This window comes from Psammomys obesus, unplaced genomic scaffold (genome assembly GCF_907164565.1).
Source record: "Psammomys obesus unplaced genomic scaffold, mPsaObe1.curated_primary_1811, whole genome shotgun sequence".
NCBI lineage: Eukaryota > Metazoa > Chordata > Mammalia > Rodentia > Muridae > Psammomys > Psammomys obesus.
In genome coordinates, this window is record NW_026585685.1 from 5,257,847 (window position 1) to 5,275,812 (window position 17,966).

Sequence of the window (17,966 nt, forward strand, 5' to 3'; positions counted from 1 at the left end):
ACCTGCTAAGTTTAATTCAGACTATCTACATGATAATACTCAAGTCTGAGTCAAACCAGAATTAGCTACAGCTATTACCACCATAAATGACAGAAGCTGTGTTATTATATTCCAATTCTATGTTAATTACAGCAGTTGCTAATTTTCCCAATGAATATATGGGTTAACTTTTTTCCTATTTATGCTATCCTATAAATACGTACTGTAAACATACACCTAGCCTCTGCAATACACATGTTCTATTTGTATCCTATTTCCAATGAGAACCCAACCAGTCTTCCTATTTTAATTACACCCCGAAGTATTTCTAGTGATAACTCTTTTTCAGAGCTAATTCCAGGAGTTAATTAATAAGCATGTCACTCAGTTAGTGGCAGAGATATAACTGTATGTTGGTGGCTAAGAAGTCTCATAATTGCAGTATTTAATACCTACTGACTCAGACCACAAAGCTTTCCAAGTGCCACTAGCTAATACAAGTTTGTCAGGAGTTAAAGTCAGAGCTAGAGAGTCCCAAATCCACTCAACCACTGTATTGGACTCTCACACATAAACAAAGAGATATGATGTGAAGGTTCTTTGCCTAGAAAAAAAAAGAATCTTTCGCTTCTTTAAATTTAGTGCTACAGAAAATCGCTCTTACAAAAACATTAGGGGTCAGCAATGACCTTCCTTATAGATGATGAGGTTTTCAACCGTGTCAAGAATTCAAACTGAACCATACAATGCGTCTACAGAACTGGGGACAAAAGAGAGCTCCTGTGTCTTTGGAAGATATCGTGTTTGCATCACGTGTTCAAGGACCAGTCAAGCTGGAACACAAAAATGATGCAGCCCAAAGCGGGCTTCGCATTTGGAACCGGCCCACAGCCACCCAGGGCCTCCGCTGTGCTCAGGACCCGTGAGTCCAACATTAGACATCTCCAACCCAGAACAGTACAGACCCCGTGGGGTCCCAGATTTTTATCTTTTTTTTTAACCCCAATCTTCACCCGAATCCCGGGGATCCCTGACACCCAAAAGTTCACAATCTCCGCCAAGGCAGTTCCCTTCCGAACGGGCTGGCGACCGCGCCCCGCGGGCCCTCTACTCACAGGCTGGCGGCGTCGGGGGGCAGCGGGCCCGACAGTGCCCTCCAGCCGGGCGCGGGCAGCTTCCTGCGGCTGCAGTCCAGCAGAGGGAGGCGGCAGGCGCAGGGCGCGGGGCACGGGCCCGCCCGGGCGGCGGGCAGCAGCAGCAGCGCCTGCGCGAGGACGAGCAGCCGGGAGAGGGGTCCCGACCCACAGCCCGGGCGCCGCTGCTCCCAGGCGCCGCGGGGCGCGGCCGCCATCTTCCGCCGGCCGGGACCCGCTCGAGGAAAGCGGCTGGCTCGGAGAGGCGGCTGGAGAGAGAGGCCGGGAGGCCGAGCCGCCACCCGGAGCCCCGGCCGTCACCTGTCCCCTCTCAGACCGGGCGAGAGGTGGCAACGACGCGACCCGCGGGGAGGGGGGCGGCGGTCGGGGGCGTACTGCTCAAGCCCTGACAGACACCGCTCGTCCGCCCCGCCCCGCGACGCAACGTCCTCACGCTCAAAAGCCAGCCAATCGGAGCCGCGGGACCAGGTTGCGTCGGAAATGGAGTCCTGAGGGGGGGCGAGGCCTAAGATAGCCCCGCCCCCTAGAAGGTGAGCGTTAAAGCGGCACTTTCTCCTTTTCCGTGCTTCCTCTGCAGTTCCGCCCCTATTCTTCCGCTAAGGGGCGCACGGGGTCTTTAGCATAGAGGAGCAGAGCGGAAACCCCGAGCGCCAAGTCCTCACAGCGGTTTGGCTACTGCAGTGGTGGAAATGGACCTGTTCTGTAAGGCTCCAGGAGAAGGGGACGCCGGAAGAGCTGCCTTCCAAGCCTCAGCCACAGATGAGTGCGGGATTCGAGCCTAACTTGGACCACATGGGCCACCGGAGCCCAACTAGGGCGGCCTCTGCGGCGTGTACTGCCTGCCCTGAAAGAGGGCGGCAGCTGGTGCTCCCGGAGCCCAGCACGCTGTCACCGTGAAGGGATTCAAGCCCCCGGTGGCAGAGGCCCTGTTTAGTCATCTGTACACTTCCTGCTTCTACGGGAAGTGGCCCGGCGTTCATTAAATGTCCCTAAGGAAAATTCTTTTCTTGGTGTGAGAGAATGATGTTCATCTTCAGAAAAACAAGTGAGGCAAATAGATAAAGGGCTGGGAGGGGGGGAGGTAATGGGTTTTCCGGTTTCTGTTCATGGGTTTTGAGCAATCACCCAAGTGAAGGCTGGAAGGAAGGAAATTATCCTGAAGCAAAAGCCGGGAACAGCAGGGTCTGACTACCTTGTGCATTCTCAACCATGTGTTACCCACAAAGTAAGACTGGAAATGTTAGTTATGGCTCGCTGATGTGTAGTGTGTTTGTACTTTTCAAAGACAGTTGGAGAGCCGGACGTGGACCAGCACGCCTGCAATCCCAGAGCTCCTCAGGAGATGGAGGCAGGAGGAGCACAGGTCCCAATTCAGCCTCACCTACATAGCTATCGAAGAAGAGGAGCAGGCAAAGAAAGAAAATTAAAAAACGGGGTGGTTGAGATAGCTCAGCAATAATAGCCTTGCCACCAAGCGTATCCACCTGGGTTGGAACCCCAGACCCCACACGGTGGAAGGAGACAACTGTCTCCTGCAAGTTACTTCACATGTACACAGGCACACACACACCCCACGTCCATATCATGCCTTTCGGTTGAAATTACTTTCCTGGCCGTCCTCGTTGCTTCTTTACTGCGAAGGACTTTTAGAAGGTTGTCTCCTTCCGCCTCTTCTTCTCCCAGTAATGCCAGGAACAGACATAAAAATTAACGGCAACTACTCTTTTGAAGCAAAATGAGAAGCCAGAAAAATAATAGAGATTGTGGATTTCATCAACATTTTAAACTTTGGGGACAGAAGAGATGGCTCAGAGGACCAGGGTTCGTTCCCAGCACACTGGACAGCTTGAAACCCAGCTCCAAAGACCTCAATACCCTCTTGTGGCCTCCGAGGAACTTCTAGAAGAGGAACAAGAGCTAAGACATTTCTGCAGCCCCTATTTTTTTTTCCCAATGTGTGCAAGTGTTTTGCCCACGTGTGTATCTGTGTGCCATATTGTGCAGTACCTGGGGAGGCCAGAAGAAGGCAGGGGATCCCCTGAGAATAGATTCAGAAAGTTGTGAGCTGCCATGTGGGTGCAGGAGATCAAACCTGGGTTTCTGTAAATGCAGCCAGTGGTCTTAACTACCCAGCCATCTCTCTCCCCAGCCCCCAGCTCCATTTATACTTTTATAGCATAGGGTTCTCACTATGTAGTCCAAGGTGGCTCAAGGCCATTCAGTTTCAGCCTCCTGAGGGCTTGGGTTACAGGCCTACACCATCATGCCTGGCAAATTTATTTTAATATAGTCAAATTTCTTATTTTATGGCTAAAAACTTATTTCTACATCTTAAATTATTCATTTCTACTTCAAAGTGAAAAAAATATTCTCTTCCAAAATCTTTATAGATTTGCATATTTTTGGTCTGGACTATATTTAAATTTAAAACGTCTTTATTTTTATGTGTGTAGATGTCTTGCCTGCATATGTCTGTGTACCATGCACATGCGGTGCCCACAAAGGCCAGAAGAAGGTATGGGATCTCCCAGACTAAGACACAAATGGTTTATTTGTAAGACACTGTGGTGCTGGGAATGGAATCTGGATCCTGTGGAAGAGCACCCAGTGCTCTTAGCTGATAAACCACCTCTCCAACCACTGATTATCGTATGTGTGTGTACCGGATATGTGGTGGTGTACAAGCATGCACAGGGGTCAGAGGACATCCTTGTGGACTGGGTCTCTCCCCTCAGTCTTAGGGACTGAACTCAGGTCGCCAGCTTCGGGCAGCAAGTGCCTTTATCTCATCAACCATATCCCCAGCCCTTGTATTGATTACTGCATATGACTAAGAAAAGATCCTTGTATCACATGTCTTTGATCCCAGCACTAGGGAGACAGAGTTTGTGGCCAGCCAAGTCTACATAGTGAGCTCCAGGCCAGACAAGTATACATAGAAAGAAAGAGGTGGTGGCAAACTCCTATAATCCCAGCACTCAGGAGGCAGAAGCGGGCAAATCTCTAAATTCTAATCCAGCCTGGTTCCAAGACAGCCAAGGCTACACAGAGAAACCCTGTCTCAAAACCCCCACACAAAAATAAGGAAAAGAAAACGGATCCAACTTGTTTTTGTTTTCTTTAATGTGACACTCCAGTACGCTCAGCTTCACTCAGTGAAAAATCTGTCCTTTCGTCACTGCTCTGAAGTTCTGTCATAAATCAAATATCTAATTAAACATCTGATATGTATCAAAAGTCAACTTTCCCTGGGGCAGTACTATATTTTTACATTACAGTAGCCTTCAAATAGATCTTGATAGCTGGCCTAGCAAGTTCTTTTACATTTTTTCACCCCAGCTGTATCTTTGCTGTTATTTTCACCTTGCAATGCCATACAGATTGAGGGTTTTTTTTTTTATCAGGATTGCACTAAATCTACAAATCAATCTGAGAGAACTTGACATCTCTATAGAAATGAGTCTTTCAGTCTAAGAACCTAATAAAGCTTTTTTTAAAATTACATTTAATGTGTGTGGACACCGAGAGCATGTGGAAATCTGAGGACAACTTATAGGAATTGATTTTCTTTTTCCACCATGTAGGTTCTGGTTTTTTTTTCATATCGATTTCCAGACCAACCAGGGCCACATAATTAGACCTTGTTTAAAAAAAAAATAAGTAAATAATTTTTTTTTTAAGTGAGCATAATAGCACATACCTATAATCCCAGCATTTGGGAGGTAGAAGCAGGGGTATTAGAAATTCAAGGCCAGCCTTTGAAATGCTACAGGAGAGCCTGGCTAAGAAGAAAAGGAGAAGAAGCTAGGCTTGGTGGTCCATACTTATAATCTCTGTACTCAGGAGGCCTCAGTAGGATTGTTGCAGGTTGGAGGCCAGCGTCAGCTAGACACTGCGTTCCAGGCCAGCCTGAGCAACACTTAGCAGTCTGAGACAAGAGAACCACAAGTTCAAGGCCAACCTGGACTACAGGGTGAGCTTAAAGCCAACCTAGGCAACTTCGTGAGATTCTGTTTCAAAATAAAAAATAGAAATGGGCTGGGAATGGAACTCAGTGCTAAGGTAAGGTGCCTAGAACATGCAAGACCTTAGGTTCAGTCACTGGTACTATAAAATGAAAAACACCCAAAGGACCTGCCCTTCCAGAAATCAAGACTCATAACAAGGTCTCAGCTAGTAAGAAAGTGAGAAAGTACCTGGGTAGGCAGATAGTCAAACAGAACCGAATGGGGCACAGAATTAAAGTCCTCTGCACAAGAAATGTCTCAACAAAGGTCACATTGCAGAGCAGTCATCGCACACCTGAGAGCTTGGGATGTAGCCCAGCGGCAAGCAGTGGCCGAGCACACACGAGGCCCTGGTACGTACGTGTGCGCATGCCCGTACACACCGGAACTACTTGTTAGTCATGAAAGAAAGAAAGAAAACTAAAACAAAATTGGACTCTACTCACACCATAAGAAAAACATCATTCTGACAAAGACCTAAATGAGAAAAACAAAACTTTCAGAAGGAAAATGTTGAGAATTTCCTCGCGTGTAGGTAGAGAAGGTGTGACAAGAACTACTTCCTTTCCCTGAGAGCTACTCTCCCATTCTTCCATAATAAACCTCCAGTAGCTAGACGCATTTCCCACCTCCTCTCTTTTGTTTTTGTTTTTGTTTTCCCCCTTTGGTGGTGTTTTTGTTTGGTTTTAGTGTTTGTTTGTTTGTTTGTTTGGGAGGAGTTGTTTTTGAGAAAAGTTCTATGTAGTCCTGGCTGTCCTGGAGCTTACTATGTAGACCAGGCTGTCCCTGAACTCACAGAGACCCTCCTGCCCCTTCATCAAGAGTGCTAAAGTTACTGGGCGGTGGTGGTGCACGCCTGTAAGCCCAGCACTTGGGAAGGCAGAGGCAAGCAGATCTCTGTGAGTTCCAGGCCAGTCTGGTCTACAAAGTGAGTCCAGGACAGCCAAGGCTACACAGAGAAACAATAGCTCAAAAAAAAAAAAGAAAGAAAGAAAGAAAGAAAAAGAAAAAAGAAGAAGAAAAAGGAGGAGGAGAAAAAAGAAAAAGAGTGCTAAGGTATCCACTACCACCATGGCTGGCTGTTTAGTATATATTTTTAAAGCCATAAAAAATATTTTTAATGTCAAAGGTGGCACACACTTTTACTCTTAGCACTCAGGAGGCAGAGGCAGATGGATCTCTGGTTCAAGGTCAGCCTGGTCTACATAAGGAGTTCCAGGACAGCCTGTGCTACATAAAGAGAATGTGCCTCAGATAGACAGATAATAAATAAATAAATTTTTAATTTTAAGAGGAAAAAGTGTGATTAGAATAATGGAGTACAAGCATTCCTGCTGGTTAGGCTACGGATGGAGCTCAGTTGGAAGAGTACTTGCCTGGTATATGAAAGTCTTGGGTTTGATCCCCAACACAGCATAAAACCTGTAGTGGCTGCATTATACCTACAATTCCAGTACAGAGGACATGGATCAAAAGTTCAAGGTCATTCTCAGATACACAGTGAGTGTGAACCCCGTCTCCTGAGCTACCCATGAGACTATATCTCAAAAAAAAAGAAGCAAACAAGAGTTTCTGTTGTCTATTGTCCATATTTTGGCGTTGCTAAACTTTGATAATTTTGACAATGAAGAGTCCTTCGATGTATTTTTTTTTTTAAGATTTATTTTTAAATGTGTATGTGTTTGCGCCTGCTTGTCTGTATGTCCCCACATGCGTGGACAGAAGGGGGCACCGTTTCCAGGGACTGGAGTCACTGGCTGTGAGCCACTGAACGTGGGTTCTGAGAACTGAAGCTGGGTCATCTGCAGGAGCAGCCGGTACAGCCAGTGGTCTGAACCACTAGCCACCTCTCCAGCCCCGATGTTACTGTGTTGTAATCATGTAATCCTGATCATCTTCCCTCCATCTCTCAAGTGCTGGCATTGTAAGTGTGTGCCACCATCCCTGATGGTAATAATGTTTTTGTATATCTACCTACCTACCTACCTACTGTCTCAAACTATAGGCCAGACTATCTATTATCTATCTGCCTGCCTATCTATCTACCTGTGAATAACTTGCTTTCACACGGTAGTCCAGACTATATCTGTATCTGAGACACGGTCTCACTCTGCAACCTCTGGTCCAGAACTCATTCTGTGGGCTTAGGCTGGCTGTAAATTCATGGCAATCTACTTGCCTCAGACATTTGCATGCTGGGATTACAGGTACGAGCTGCCACACCCAGCCATTTTTCACTTTGATGTAGTCAGATGTTATCAAGCAAAAATATCCCTAAGAGCATTAGTCAGCTTTTCATCTGGATAACAACCATCTGAGATAGTCAAGTTATGAAATGGTTTGTGTTGGCTTCTAGTTCTGGAAGTTTCAGAAAGAAAGAAAGGAAGGAAAGAAGAAAATTTGCAAGCAAATGGTGGGAACTAGAAAAGATCATCCTGAGTGAGGTATCTCAGAAGCAGAAAGACACACATGGTATATACTCACTTATAAGTGGATATTAGAGATATAATATAGGACAAACATACTAAAATCTGTACACTTAAGGAAGCTAGGCAAGAAAGAGGACCCTGAGTAAGATGATCAATCCACACTCAGATAGGCAAACAGGATGGGCAACAGAAGAGGGAGAAAACAGGGAACAGGACAGGAGCCTACCACAGAGGAACTCTGAAAGACTCTACCCAGCAGGGTATCAAAGCAGATGCTGAGATTCATAGCCAAAATTTGGGTAGAGTGCAGGGAATCTTATGAAAGAAGGGAGAGATATAAAGACCTGGAGGGGACAGGAGCTCTACAAGGAGAGCAAAAGAACCAAAATATCTGGGCCCTGGGGTCTTTTCTGAGACTGATACTCCAACCCAGGACCATTCATGGAGATAACCTAGAACCCCTACACAGATGTAGCCCATGGCAGCTCAGTGTCCAAGTGGGTACCTTAGTAAGGAGAACAGGGTCTGTCTCTGACATGAACTCAGTGGCTGGCTCTTTGATCACCTCCCATTGATGGGAGGAGCAGCCTTATCAGACCACAGACCACAGAGGAAGACAATGCAGCCAGTCCTGATGAAACCTGATAGGCTAGGGTCAGAGGAAAGGGGAGGAGGACCTCCCCATCAGTGGATTTGGAGAGGGGCAGGGGAGGAAATGAGGGAGGGAGAGTGGGGTTGGGAGGCAATGAGGAAGGGGGCTGCAGCTGAAATACAAAGTAAATAAACAAATTAATGAAAAAAAAATTTAAATTTAAAAAAAGAAAGACAAATCATACAGACTGTCAAGCTGACCTCATAGTTTTACGTCCAGATCATGGCTTGAAAGTGTGTGCTTCTAAGTTCCTAGGTAATGTTGAAGTGGGACCAGATTTTGCAGAAGGCAGAGTGACACAGCCTGGCAATCCCAGCACTGTGGCAGAAGGATTGGGAGTTCGTAGGCCAGTCTGGGCTAAATTGAAAGGCCTTTTCTAAAAGCAAAAAGAAAAGGGGAAAAAACAAGCTAGGTGTGATGGCACACCCATTTAATCTCAGCTCCCAGGAGGCAGAGGCAGACAGATCTGAGTTTGAGGCCAGCCTCCTCTACAAAGTAAGAGCTTTCCAAGACAGCAAAGACTACACAGAGAAATCCTGTATCAAAAAACAAAACAAAACAACAACAACAAAAAAAAAAAAAAACTAAAGAAGGAAAAAAGGGCAGGGGAGGGCTAGAGATATGGCTCAGAGGTTAAGAACACTGGCTGTTCTTCCAAAAGGCCTGAGTTAAATCTCTGCAACCACATGGTGGCTCATAACCATCTATATGAGATCTGGTGCCCTCTTTTGGTTTGAAGGTGTACCTGCAGGCAAAAGAGTGTATAAACAATAAATTCATCTTTTTAAAAAAAGAGTTAGTATGACCTAGAGAGTACAGGAGTGCCACAAGGACCAAATATATCAGGGCACAGAAGTCTTTTATGAGACTGTTTCTCCAACCAAGGACCATGTATGGATATAACCTAGAACCCTTGCTCAGATGTAGCTCAGTATCCAAATGGATTCCCTAGTAAGGGGAACAGGGACTATTTCTGACATGAACTCAATGGCGGGCTCTTTGACCCCCCCCCCCCGAGGGAGGAGTGGCCTTGCTAGGCCACAGAGGAGGACATTGCAGCCAGTCCTGAAGATGCCTGATAAGCTAGGATCAGATGGAAGGGGAGGAAGACCTCCCCTATTAGTGGACTTGGAAAGGGGCAGGGAGGAGATGAGGATTGGGAGGAAATGAGGGACAGGGCCATGGCTAGGATAGAAAATAACCTGTGATTAATATAAAAAAAATTAAAGATTATTTTAAAAAAATAAAAAATTATAATAATTAAAATTTTAAAAAGGAAAAATAAAAAAGGAGAAAAGGGAAGAACAAAGGAAGAAAAAAGAAAGAAGGAAGGAAGGAAGGAAAGAGAGAGAAAGAAAGAAAGAAAGAAAGAAAGAAAGAAAGAAAGAAAGAGAAGGCAAAATGATCTTTGAGATTTGGAAATAGTCTATTATAAACACCATAGGTGTTTTGTGGCTGAGGAGAACTAGTAGGCCAAACATGGAAGAAAACACTGGCATTCTTCCTTCATTCTTCTTGGGCTGGGGCCAGCACAAAAGTTCATAATTCTAAGTGGTGAATAAGAGTGTTGACAGCATAGCAGGTAGGAACCAGGTGTCAGCACAGTGAATATGATACCAACTCCTTTTCCCCCAAACACATACCTGAAGAGTGTGGTATAACTGAGGGAAGACAGCCAGACTGGCTTTCCCCCAAGCCATGTCCCCTGACTTCTGATCCACTCCTCATCCTTGGCATAAATTGTAAAGAACAACAAAGAAAGAAAGAAAGAAAGAAAGAAAGAAAGAAAGAAAGAAAGAAAGAAAGAAAGAAAGAAAGAAAAGAAAGAGAGTTAGAAAGACCATACAGGCTGTCAAGTTCATGCAGAATTGTGGTTTCCTGCTTTGAGGATGTAGGGAGAACGCTGAAGATGCTGACCTCCATCCTGTACCTTCATGTCAGCCAGAACCTGGGCTGCTTGAGCCTCTGAGTGCATCTGAAGTGAGTCCCCAGTTTTTGTGTGTTTTCAGCTTGCTGGGCCACTCCCCAGACCTGCTCCTTTGCCCTGTCAAGGTTGGGAGAGAAGCAAGCTTTCTGGATATGACAATGGTTAAAGGAATCTGGGAAACATGGGAGCCCGCTTATTCTCAGCAGACAGCAGGTGCCCTCATGCGTTTCTGGGCCCTCCAAGCTTCATCCTGTTCACCAGCCTTCCAGGTTGGAAACAAACCCACAAACCCTTTGGCAGACAGAACACTGAAGAAACGTGTGCGTGACTGCGTGAATGTGTGTCTGAATGCCCTGGGGAAGCTGAGGGCCAGAGCATGGAAAAAAGCCATAAACCTGAGGCTGGTTATTAGCTCTAGGCCAGAGCCTCGCTGTTCCTGAGTGGACCCCAGTGTTCTGCCAAACTGACAGACGTTCACTGTATAATAAAGTCCTCGATGATTATCCTGATGGTGTCCCCAGAGATCCGGGCCCTGGGAGGCTCATCTACTGCCAACCCTGCTTCCCCCAGTCCACTCCCTACAGAAATAAGAATGTCCCTGGGGCTCCCCCAACCATTTCACTTCCCCATGCTTATCCCCAGGGGACCCCGATCCGGGGCCTGCTATGACAGCAATGATTCATTAATTGGACTAATGAGAGGCCTGGGCAGGGAGAGAAAGAGAAGCTGGCACACTGAGGAGAGGGCTGGGAAGCTGGGAAGATTGTAGGGCACAGAACGAAGGAGATTTCAGGATGGAACCAGTGGCTCACACCCACAGGGAACAGAGCAAGTGAATCTCTGAGTTCAAGTCCAGCCTCGTCTACAGAGTGGTTTCCAGGACAGCCAGGGCTACAAGACAAGGAAATGCTGGGTATGGGGGGTGTACAGCTGTGATCCCAACACTCAGGGAGACAGAGACAAGCATTTACTGAGCATGCCTCCATGTCAAAAGCACTAAGCCTTTTTGGGAAGCATGGGCGGTGGGGTATGGATGGTGGTGTTCAAATCAGGATTTCTCTGTGTAGCCCTGGCTGTCTTGGAACTCACTATGTAGACCAGGCTGGCCTCAACTCAGACATCCTTCTGCCTCTGCCTCCCAAGTGCTGGGACCAAAGGCGAGCATGACCTCACCTGGTAGCACTAAGTTTTTATATGTCACACTTCCAAGCCCAGGAGGCAAAGATGTTTTATCCACCCTGCAAGATGAAGAAACTCGAAGGAGAAAGCCACACTGTTAGGGAGTGTCTGAGCAGAGAGGAGCCCTGTCTACAGGTCCGTGGCAGTTCTTGACTTATTTCATCGCCTTCCTTCGGGAATCCACCTTTGTCCTGAGCTTCTACAGGATTCTTCCATAAGGGAGTGATGAGGCTTCCTGTTTGTCCAGAAAAAGCTCCAGGCTGATACGGACAATCAAGATCATCAGAACCTAGCTGACCTAGCTGGAATCCAAACCAAGCAAGAGACCAGTTACCAGGGAGCAGTCTGTTACAAACACAGACAAGGCTCTCCCAGAGCACCCCAGGTCCAGCTTACTGCCAGGCCCAGGAAGAGGCTGGGATGTTGCTAGCATGACTTTTTCCCAGCATTTTTGAGGTTTCTTTTTTCTTTTCTTTTCTTTTCTTTTCTTTTCTTTTCTTTTCTTTTCTTTTCTTTTCTTTTCTTTCCTTTCCTTTCCTTTCCTTTCCTTTCCTTTCCTCTCCTCTCTCTTTCTTCCTCTCTCTCTCTCTCTCTCTCTCTCTCTCTCTCCTTCTTTCCTGTCAGTCAGGCTAGTGGGGTATTGTGAGTTCTTCCTGTTTGCCTCAAGAAGCAGTTCCAGCTGACCGGCCACTGGGAACCTGCTGCTTAGGCAGCTGTTGTGGGCTACAAAACAGCACGTGGAAAGCAGGACAGCTGGTCAACATCCTCTGGGGCTGAGAGCAGCCTTGCAGAGAGGAGCCAAGGGTTAAGGACACGAAAGCATGACTCCTGCATGCCTATCTAACTATTCCCTGACCTGGGCATATTTCACTTGAAAGAGAGAGAGAGAGAGAGAAAGAGAGAGTTGCCAGGCATGGTGGTGCACACCTGTAATCCCACCACTTGGGGAGGCAGATCCAGGCCAGCCTGGCCTACAAAGGGCATCCAGGACAGCCAGGGCTTCACAGAGAAATTTTAACTCAGGAAAAAAAAAAAATGAGTTTGAGCTGGGTGGTGGTGGTGCATACCTTTAATCCCAGCACTTGGGAGACAGAGGCAAGCGTATCTCTGTGATTTCGGGGCCAGCCTGGTCTACAAATCTAGTCTGGGGAAGCTATGGCTACACAGAACAAAAAACAAGTTTCTTTGCTTATTTCCTATTTATTATTTTACGGGTATGTGCCTGAGCATATGTAAACGTATGTACCACAGGTGTGCAGTGCCTGCCAAGGACAAAAGACAGTGTAGATCCGCTGGAACTAAAGGTGGTCATGAGCTGCCCTGTGGGTGCTGGGAACTGAGTCCGGCTTCTTTGCAAGCGCAAGTAAGTGCTCTTAACCACAGAGCCAATTCTCCAGCCCTCCATATTTCACTTTTGAAAGTAACAGTAACAAATGATTGCAGGCACTTTAAAACCATACAGGAAAATAAGAAGTGAAAAATGAAGCCTTTGGGGATGGAGGAGCGGCTCAGTTGGCGCAGTGCTTGTCAGGCGTGAGCGAAGCCTTTGGCTCAAGCTCCAGAACCGCATAAATGGAGCAGCGTCGTGGCACAGCCTTAACAGTCCTAACCCAGACAGTGGTGGCGCACGACTTCAATCCCAGCACTCAGGAGGCAGCACCTGGTCCACAGAGCAAGTTCCGGGACAGCCAGGGCTACACAGAGAAACCCTGAATCAGGGGGAAAAAAAATCCTAGCACTCAGGAGGTAAGATGGGAACAAGAGGATCAAAAGTTCAAGGTCCATAATCGTCATCAGAGCAACTGACAGGAGCAGTTGCAGAGACCCACAGCCAGACGGTAGGTGGAGCTCGGGGAATCCGAGGAAGAGAGGGAGGAAGGGTTGTAAAAGCCAAGCCAGAGATGTCAAGGATAGCAGGAGATCGTGGCCCACGGAACAAGCAGGGCTCAGAGGGGCTCACGGAGACCAAAACGACAAGCACGGACCCTGTGTAGGTCTAACAGAGCACTTTTCATGTATGTTATGATTTTGTAGGTTGGTGTTCTTGTGAGATGCATAACAGTAGGAGTGGGGATTGCCTCTGGCTCTTTTGTCTTCTCTTGGGACCCTTTTCGTCCCATTGGGTTGCCTCGCCCAGCTCTGAAGTGAGGGTCTGTGCCTAGTCTTACTGTAACTGGCTATGCCATGTTTGTTTGCTATCCCTGGGAGGCCTGCTCTTTTCTGAAGAAAAATGAAGGACTAGAGGATATAGGGGAGAGGAAAGGTGGGGGAGGAAGCAATTGAGAGAGGTGGAGGGAGAGGAAACTGCTGTTAGGATGTAAAATGTGAGATAATAATAATAAAGGTTCAAGGTCATTCCCTGGCACACAGGGAGTCAAGGTCAACCTGAGCTACCTTGTCTCAAAAAAAGAAAGAAGGAGGAGGCAGTGCTGGCATACGCCTTTAATCCCAGCCCTTGGGAGGCAGAGGCAGACCTATCTCTGTGAGTTCGAGGCCAGACTGGCCTACAGAGTGAGTTTCAGGACAGCCAAAGCTACACAGAGAAACCCTGTTTTAAAAAACTGAAAAGAAGAAAGTGAAGCCATTGAAGCCATCCATTCCAGACACTTGTCTAGGATGACCTGTAATAATAACCATCATTGTCTTTCATATCTTTTTCTATGCAAATATCAGTTTAAATGAAGGTATTTTAAAGGTTTGTTTGTTTGTTTATTTATTTATTATGTATACAGTATTCTGCCTGCATGTGTGCCTGCGCACCAGAAAAGGGCACCAGATCTCATTAGAGATGATTGTGAGCCACTATGTGGTTGCTGGGAATTGAACTCAGGACTTCTGGAAGAGCAGCCAGTGCTCTTAACCTCTGAGCCATCTCTCCAGCCTCCTAAATGAAGGTACTTTTATTGTTTAATACCAAATAAATATGTTGATCTTCAACTTCATAGGTAGCAACTCAATTTTCTTCTCTTTTTTTCTTTTTTCTTTTTGTCATTACACTCACAGAATATATAAATGGTCATTTGTGGATCTAGGGATACAGTTCAGTATAGTACACTTCTTTAGCATGTGTGAAGCTCTGGGTCTCATTCTCAACACACACACACACACATACACACACAAAACCTGTGTACTAGCCAACAGTACTTTCTGTAGTTTACAAGAAAATAGTCTCCATAAGCTGGTGCGGTGGCCCATGCCTGTATTCCCAGCACTCAGGGAAACAGAGGCAGGCAGATGATCTCTGTGAGTTTGAAGCCAGCCTGATCTACAAAGTGAGCCCAGGTCAGCGAAGGTTACACGGAAGAAACCCTGTCTCAAAAAAGAAAAGAAATGAAGAAAAAAGAAAAGAAAAGAAAAGTCTCCGTTTCCCTCTGCCCTTTGCTCTTTGCCCTTTCCCCTGATTCTTCCTCAGCTCAGTCTCTGCCCGGTGTTCTTTCACACAGAGTTCCAGAAGCGTGCGAACAGATGAGAAGCAGGGGAGGGGAGTTTAGGGTTCATCAACAGGGATATACAGAGACTTGCCACTGCATCATGCAAAATTACAACAGCTCATTAGCTGGCAAAGAAAGATGTGGGAGCTTATCTGATCCTCAGAGGGCCCTGCAGTTAGAAAGCAGCCATTGTCTCCTCATTTGCAGATGACTGAAAGACTGGACAAACACGGTGGGAATTTACAGTGCTAGTCCCAAATTAAGCCCAGGGCTGGAGAGATGCAACCCACAGTGGAACACTTGCCTAGCCTGCAGGAGGACTTAGATTCAATCCTTAGTTCTTAAAAAAAAAGAAAGAAGTCACGCTCAGATTCAGTGTCCTCTCCCCTCCATCATATGTATAACTTTTATTGGTGAATAAAACAGAAACATACATATATACCAGTATAAACTCTTAGTGAACAATTATAATTTGTTAACACCTATTTAAATCACTCCCCATTTTATACGAGTAGATAATATTCTAAGCATAATATGATGCGGTACAATACTGTGTACATATAAAATGTAGAGATAGCACATAAAGCACAGTAAAGGTACCTTAAAAATAAAGCCCCACCTTAAGGTGACTTGGCAGGCCCTGACAAATACAGAGGTGTGTCAGTGACTAAACATGGTTGGGCAAGGTTAAATTACAAATGAAGTCACATATCACGGTTTTAACAGGAGTTACATTCGGGAAGTTTGGAGTAGAATACGTGTAGGCTCAGGTTTCTTTCTCTCTCTCTCCTCCTAACACAAGGACACATTTATCTGCCCTATGACTCAGCAACTGAGCTCTCAAGCAATGTAAAAGTACATATTTGCACAGGAGAATCCTCTAGCAACGTTTTTCATAAAAATCAAAACAGGACCTCCCACAGCAGGTGCTGCACCATTTCACTGTGTAGGCGCAGGAAAACCAGTGAGAGAGGAACGAGATAGTCAGGTTGTTCCTGGCTCTTACACTCTTCATTTGGAGACCCGAACAGTCCTGGGGAAGCTGACTTGGAGGGACATCCAGAAGGGCTAACCAAGACTCTTAAATCAATTCCATCCGCAGTGACCACTGTTCGGCTCTAGCCTTTCTTCATGCTATTTGCCTTCCCTCCAGTCTGATGGGCTTTCAGGGTTCATTCCCCTGTGCCTGCTGGGCATACAGTTCCTTGTCTGCCACTCTCACCCTGAGGAATCAGATCTCATTTATGCTTCAAGGTCCAGCTCAGATACCACACTCATTTCCCAGGGGGGATCAGGGGCCTTCCTTAGTCCCTTCGAAGTGCTTATCATGTGATAGGCCAGTGTGTTTCTCCACCAGTGTGCCTCCCATGTGATGAGACCCAGAGAACCTCTCCATTTCAGAACACTGCGAGGCTGCTTCATGATGACTAAAGTGAACTGCTTCAGGAAGAATGAATTCTAATATCTCAGCTCTAGAATAAGAGGTATAGCTTAGTGGTAGAATGTCTGCCCAGCATATGCAGGGGCTTGGCTTTGATCTAAGCACTGAAAAAAAGAAAAGACAACACAAGAAAAGAGATCCTTGCTTAACCACTTACTAATTCAGCAACTGTCTTAGTCTGGGTGTCTATTGCTGTGATGAAACTCCATGACCAAAAGTCAGTTGGAGAGGCCAGGACTTATTTGGCTTACACTTCCATAAGCACTGTTCATCACTGAAGGAGGCCAGGACAGGAACTCAAACTTGGCAGGATTCTGGAGGCAGGAGCTGATGCAGAGGCAATGGAGGGGTGCTGCTTACTGGCTTGCTTCCTCTGGCTCACTCAGTCTGCATTGTTCTAGAAACCAGGACCACTAGCCCAGGGGTGGCACCACCCACCATGGGAGCATTTTCTCAACTGATTTGCTCTCTGATGACTCTAGCTTGTATCAAGTTGACACACAAACCAGCCAGTACAGTAACCTAAGATAAAATAGTTATCTTCTCTTTTGCTTTTGACAATTTTCTTTCTTTCTTTTGTCCCTTTTTCCTTCTTTCTTTCTTTCTTTCTTTCTTTCTTTCTTTCTTTCTAAAAGTGTTTTTCTTTTATTTGGGCTAGAAAGATAGCTCAGAGGTAAAGAACACTGGATATTCTTCCAAAGGTCCTGAGTTCAATTCCCAGCAACCACATGATGGCTCATAACCATCTATAATAAGATCTGGTGCCCTCTTATTGTGTGCAGGCACACATGCAAGCAGAATACTGTACAAATGCAGAATACTGTGTAAAGATGTATTTACTTATTTTACATGAGTGCTCAGTATACCAGAAGAGGGAATCAGATCCCTTTACATATGGTTGTGAGCCACTGTGTGGGTGCTGGGAATTGAACTCAGGACCTCTGGAAGAGCAGCCAGTGCTCTTAATAGTTATGCCATCTCTCCAGCTTAGATTTCCTTATCTGTAAAATGCAGATTACAATTCAGTAAGATGGCTCAGCAGGTAGGGTGTCTGCTACCAAACCTAGGATTTGAGTTCCATTACTGGAACTCATGTTGTGGAAAGAGAGAGCAGACTCTCAAAAGTTGTAAACATACACACACATACATATATACACACACACATATATGGATATATACATATATTTCCATATATATGGATGAATAAATAAATAATAAACAAAATTCAGAGGAGATGGTGAGAGACCAAAGGATTAAAAATCAGTGGGTACTGTTTTAAAGTTTAAAGCACAAGCCTAAACAGAGGCCAGCAATTAGAGATATGTCCAGCCTCCTGGGAAAAGAAATTAGCTTAATGTATTCTTTCCCTGCCCACTAATTATACAGTTGCTAGGAAACCGGCCCATATGACCAGGCCAGAACTGTTTGTAGTCTTGATGGCTACATGATTGAGTAAGGGAATTGCAAGGAATTGGCGCCTAAAGTGGATCAATCACTTCAAAAGTCAATTCCCTTACCCAATCATGTAATGCCAAAGCATGTAAGTCCCTGCTTGTGGTTTTGCCCTATAAAAACCTTGCTCCTCTAGACCTTGGGGCCGCATTCCTCTCCTGTTTCTACAGGGGTTTACGGCCCATGTTCGAATACATACACAATTAAAAAAAAAAAACTCATGTATTTACAATAGAATCTATTCCTGATCTTTTGGGGTTGTGAACTGGGCAAAGCAATGGCTCCATGAGGAAGAGCATGTACCCTGCAAGCAAG

The 17,966-nt window shown here is 45.9% G+C and overlaps 1 protein-coding gene across 2 annotated transcripts in view; it reads right to left on the minus strand.

The window, feature by feature from the left end:
- Lrig2 (leucine rich repeats and immunoglobulin like domains 2) overlaps nucleotides 1-1,618 on the minus strand; it is a 59,557-nt gene extending 57,939 nt beyond the window's left edge. For both annotated transcript variants that reach the window (XM_055628797.1, XM_055628787.1), the window contains exon 1: nucleotides 1,095-1,618. In XM_055628797.1, the coding sequence (XP_055484772.1) occupies nucleotides 1,095-1,330 (236 nt within the window). In that variant the 5' untranslated portion in view covers nucleotides 1,331-1,618. The remainder of the gene's footprint in view (nucleotides 1-1,094) is intronic.
- Nucleotides 1,619-17,966: the final 16,348 nt, after the last annotated feature.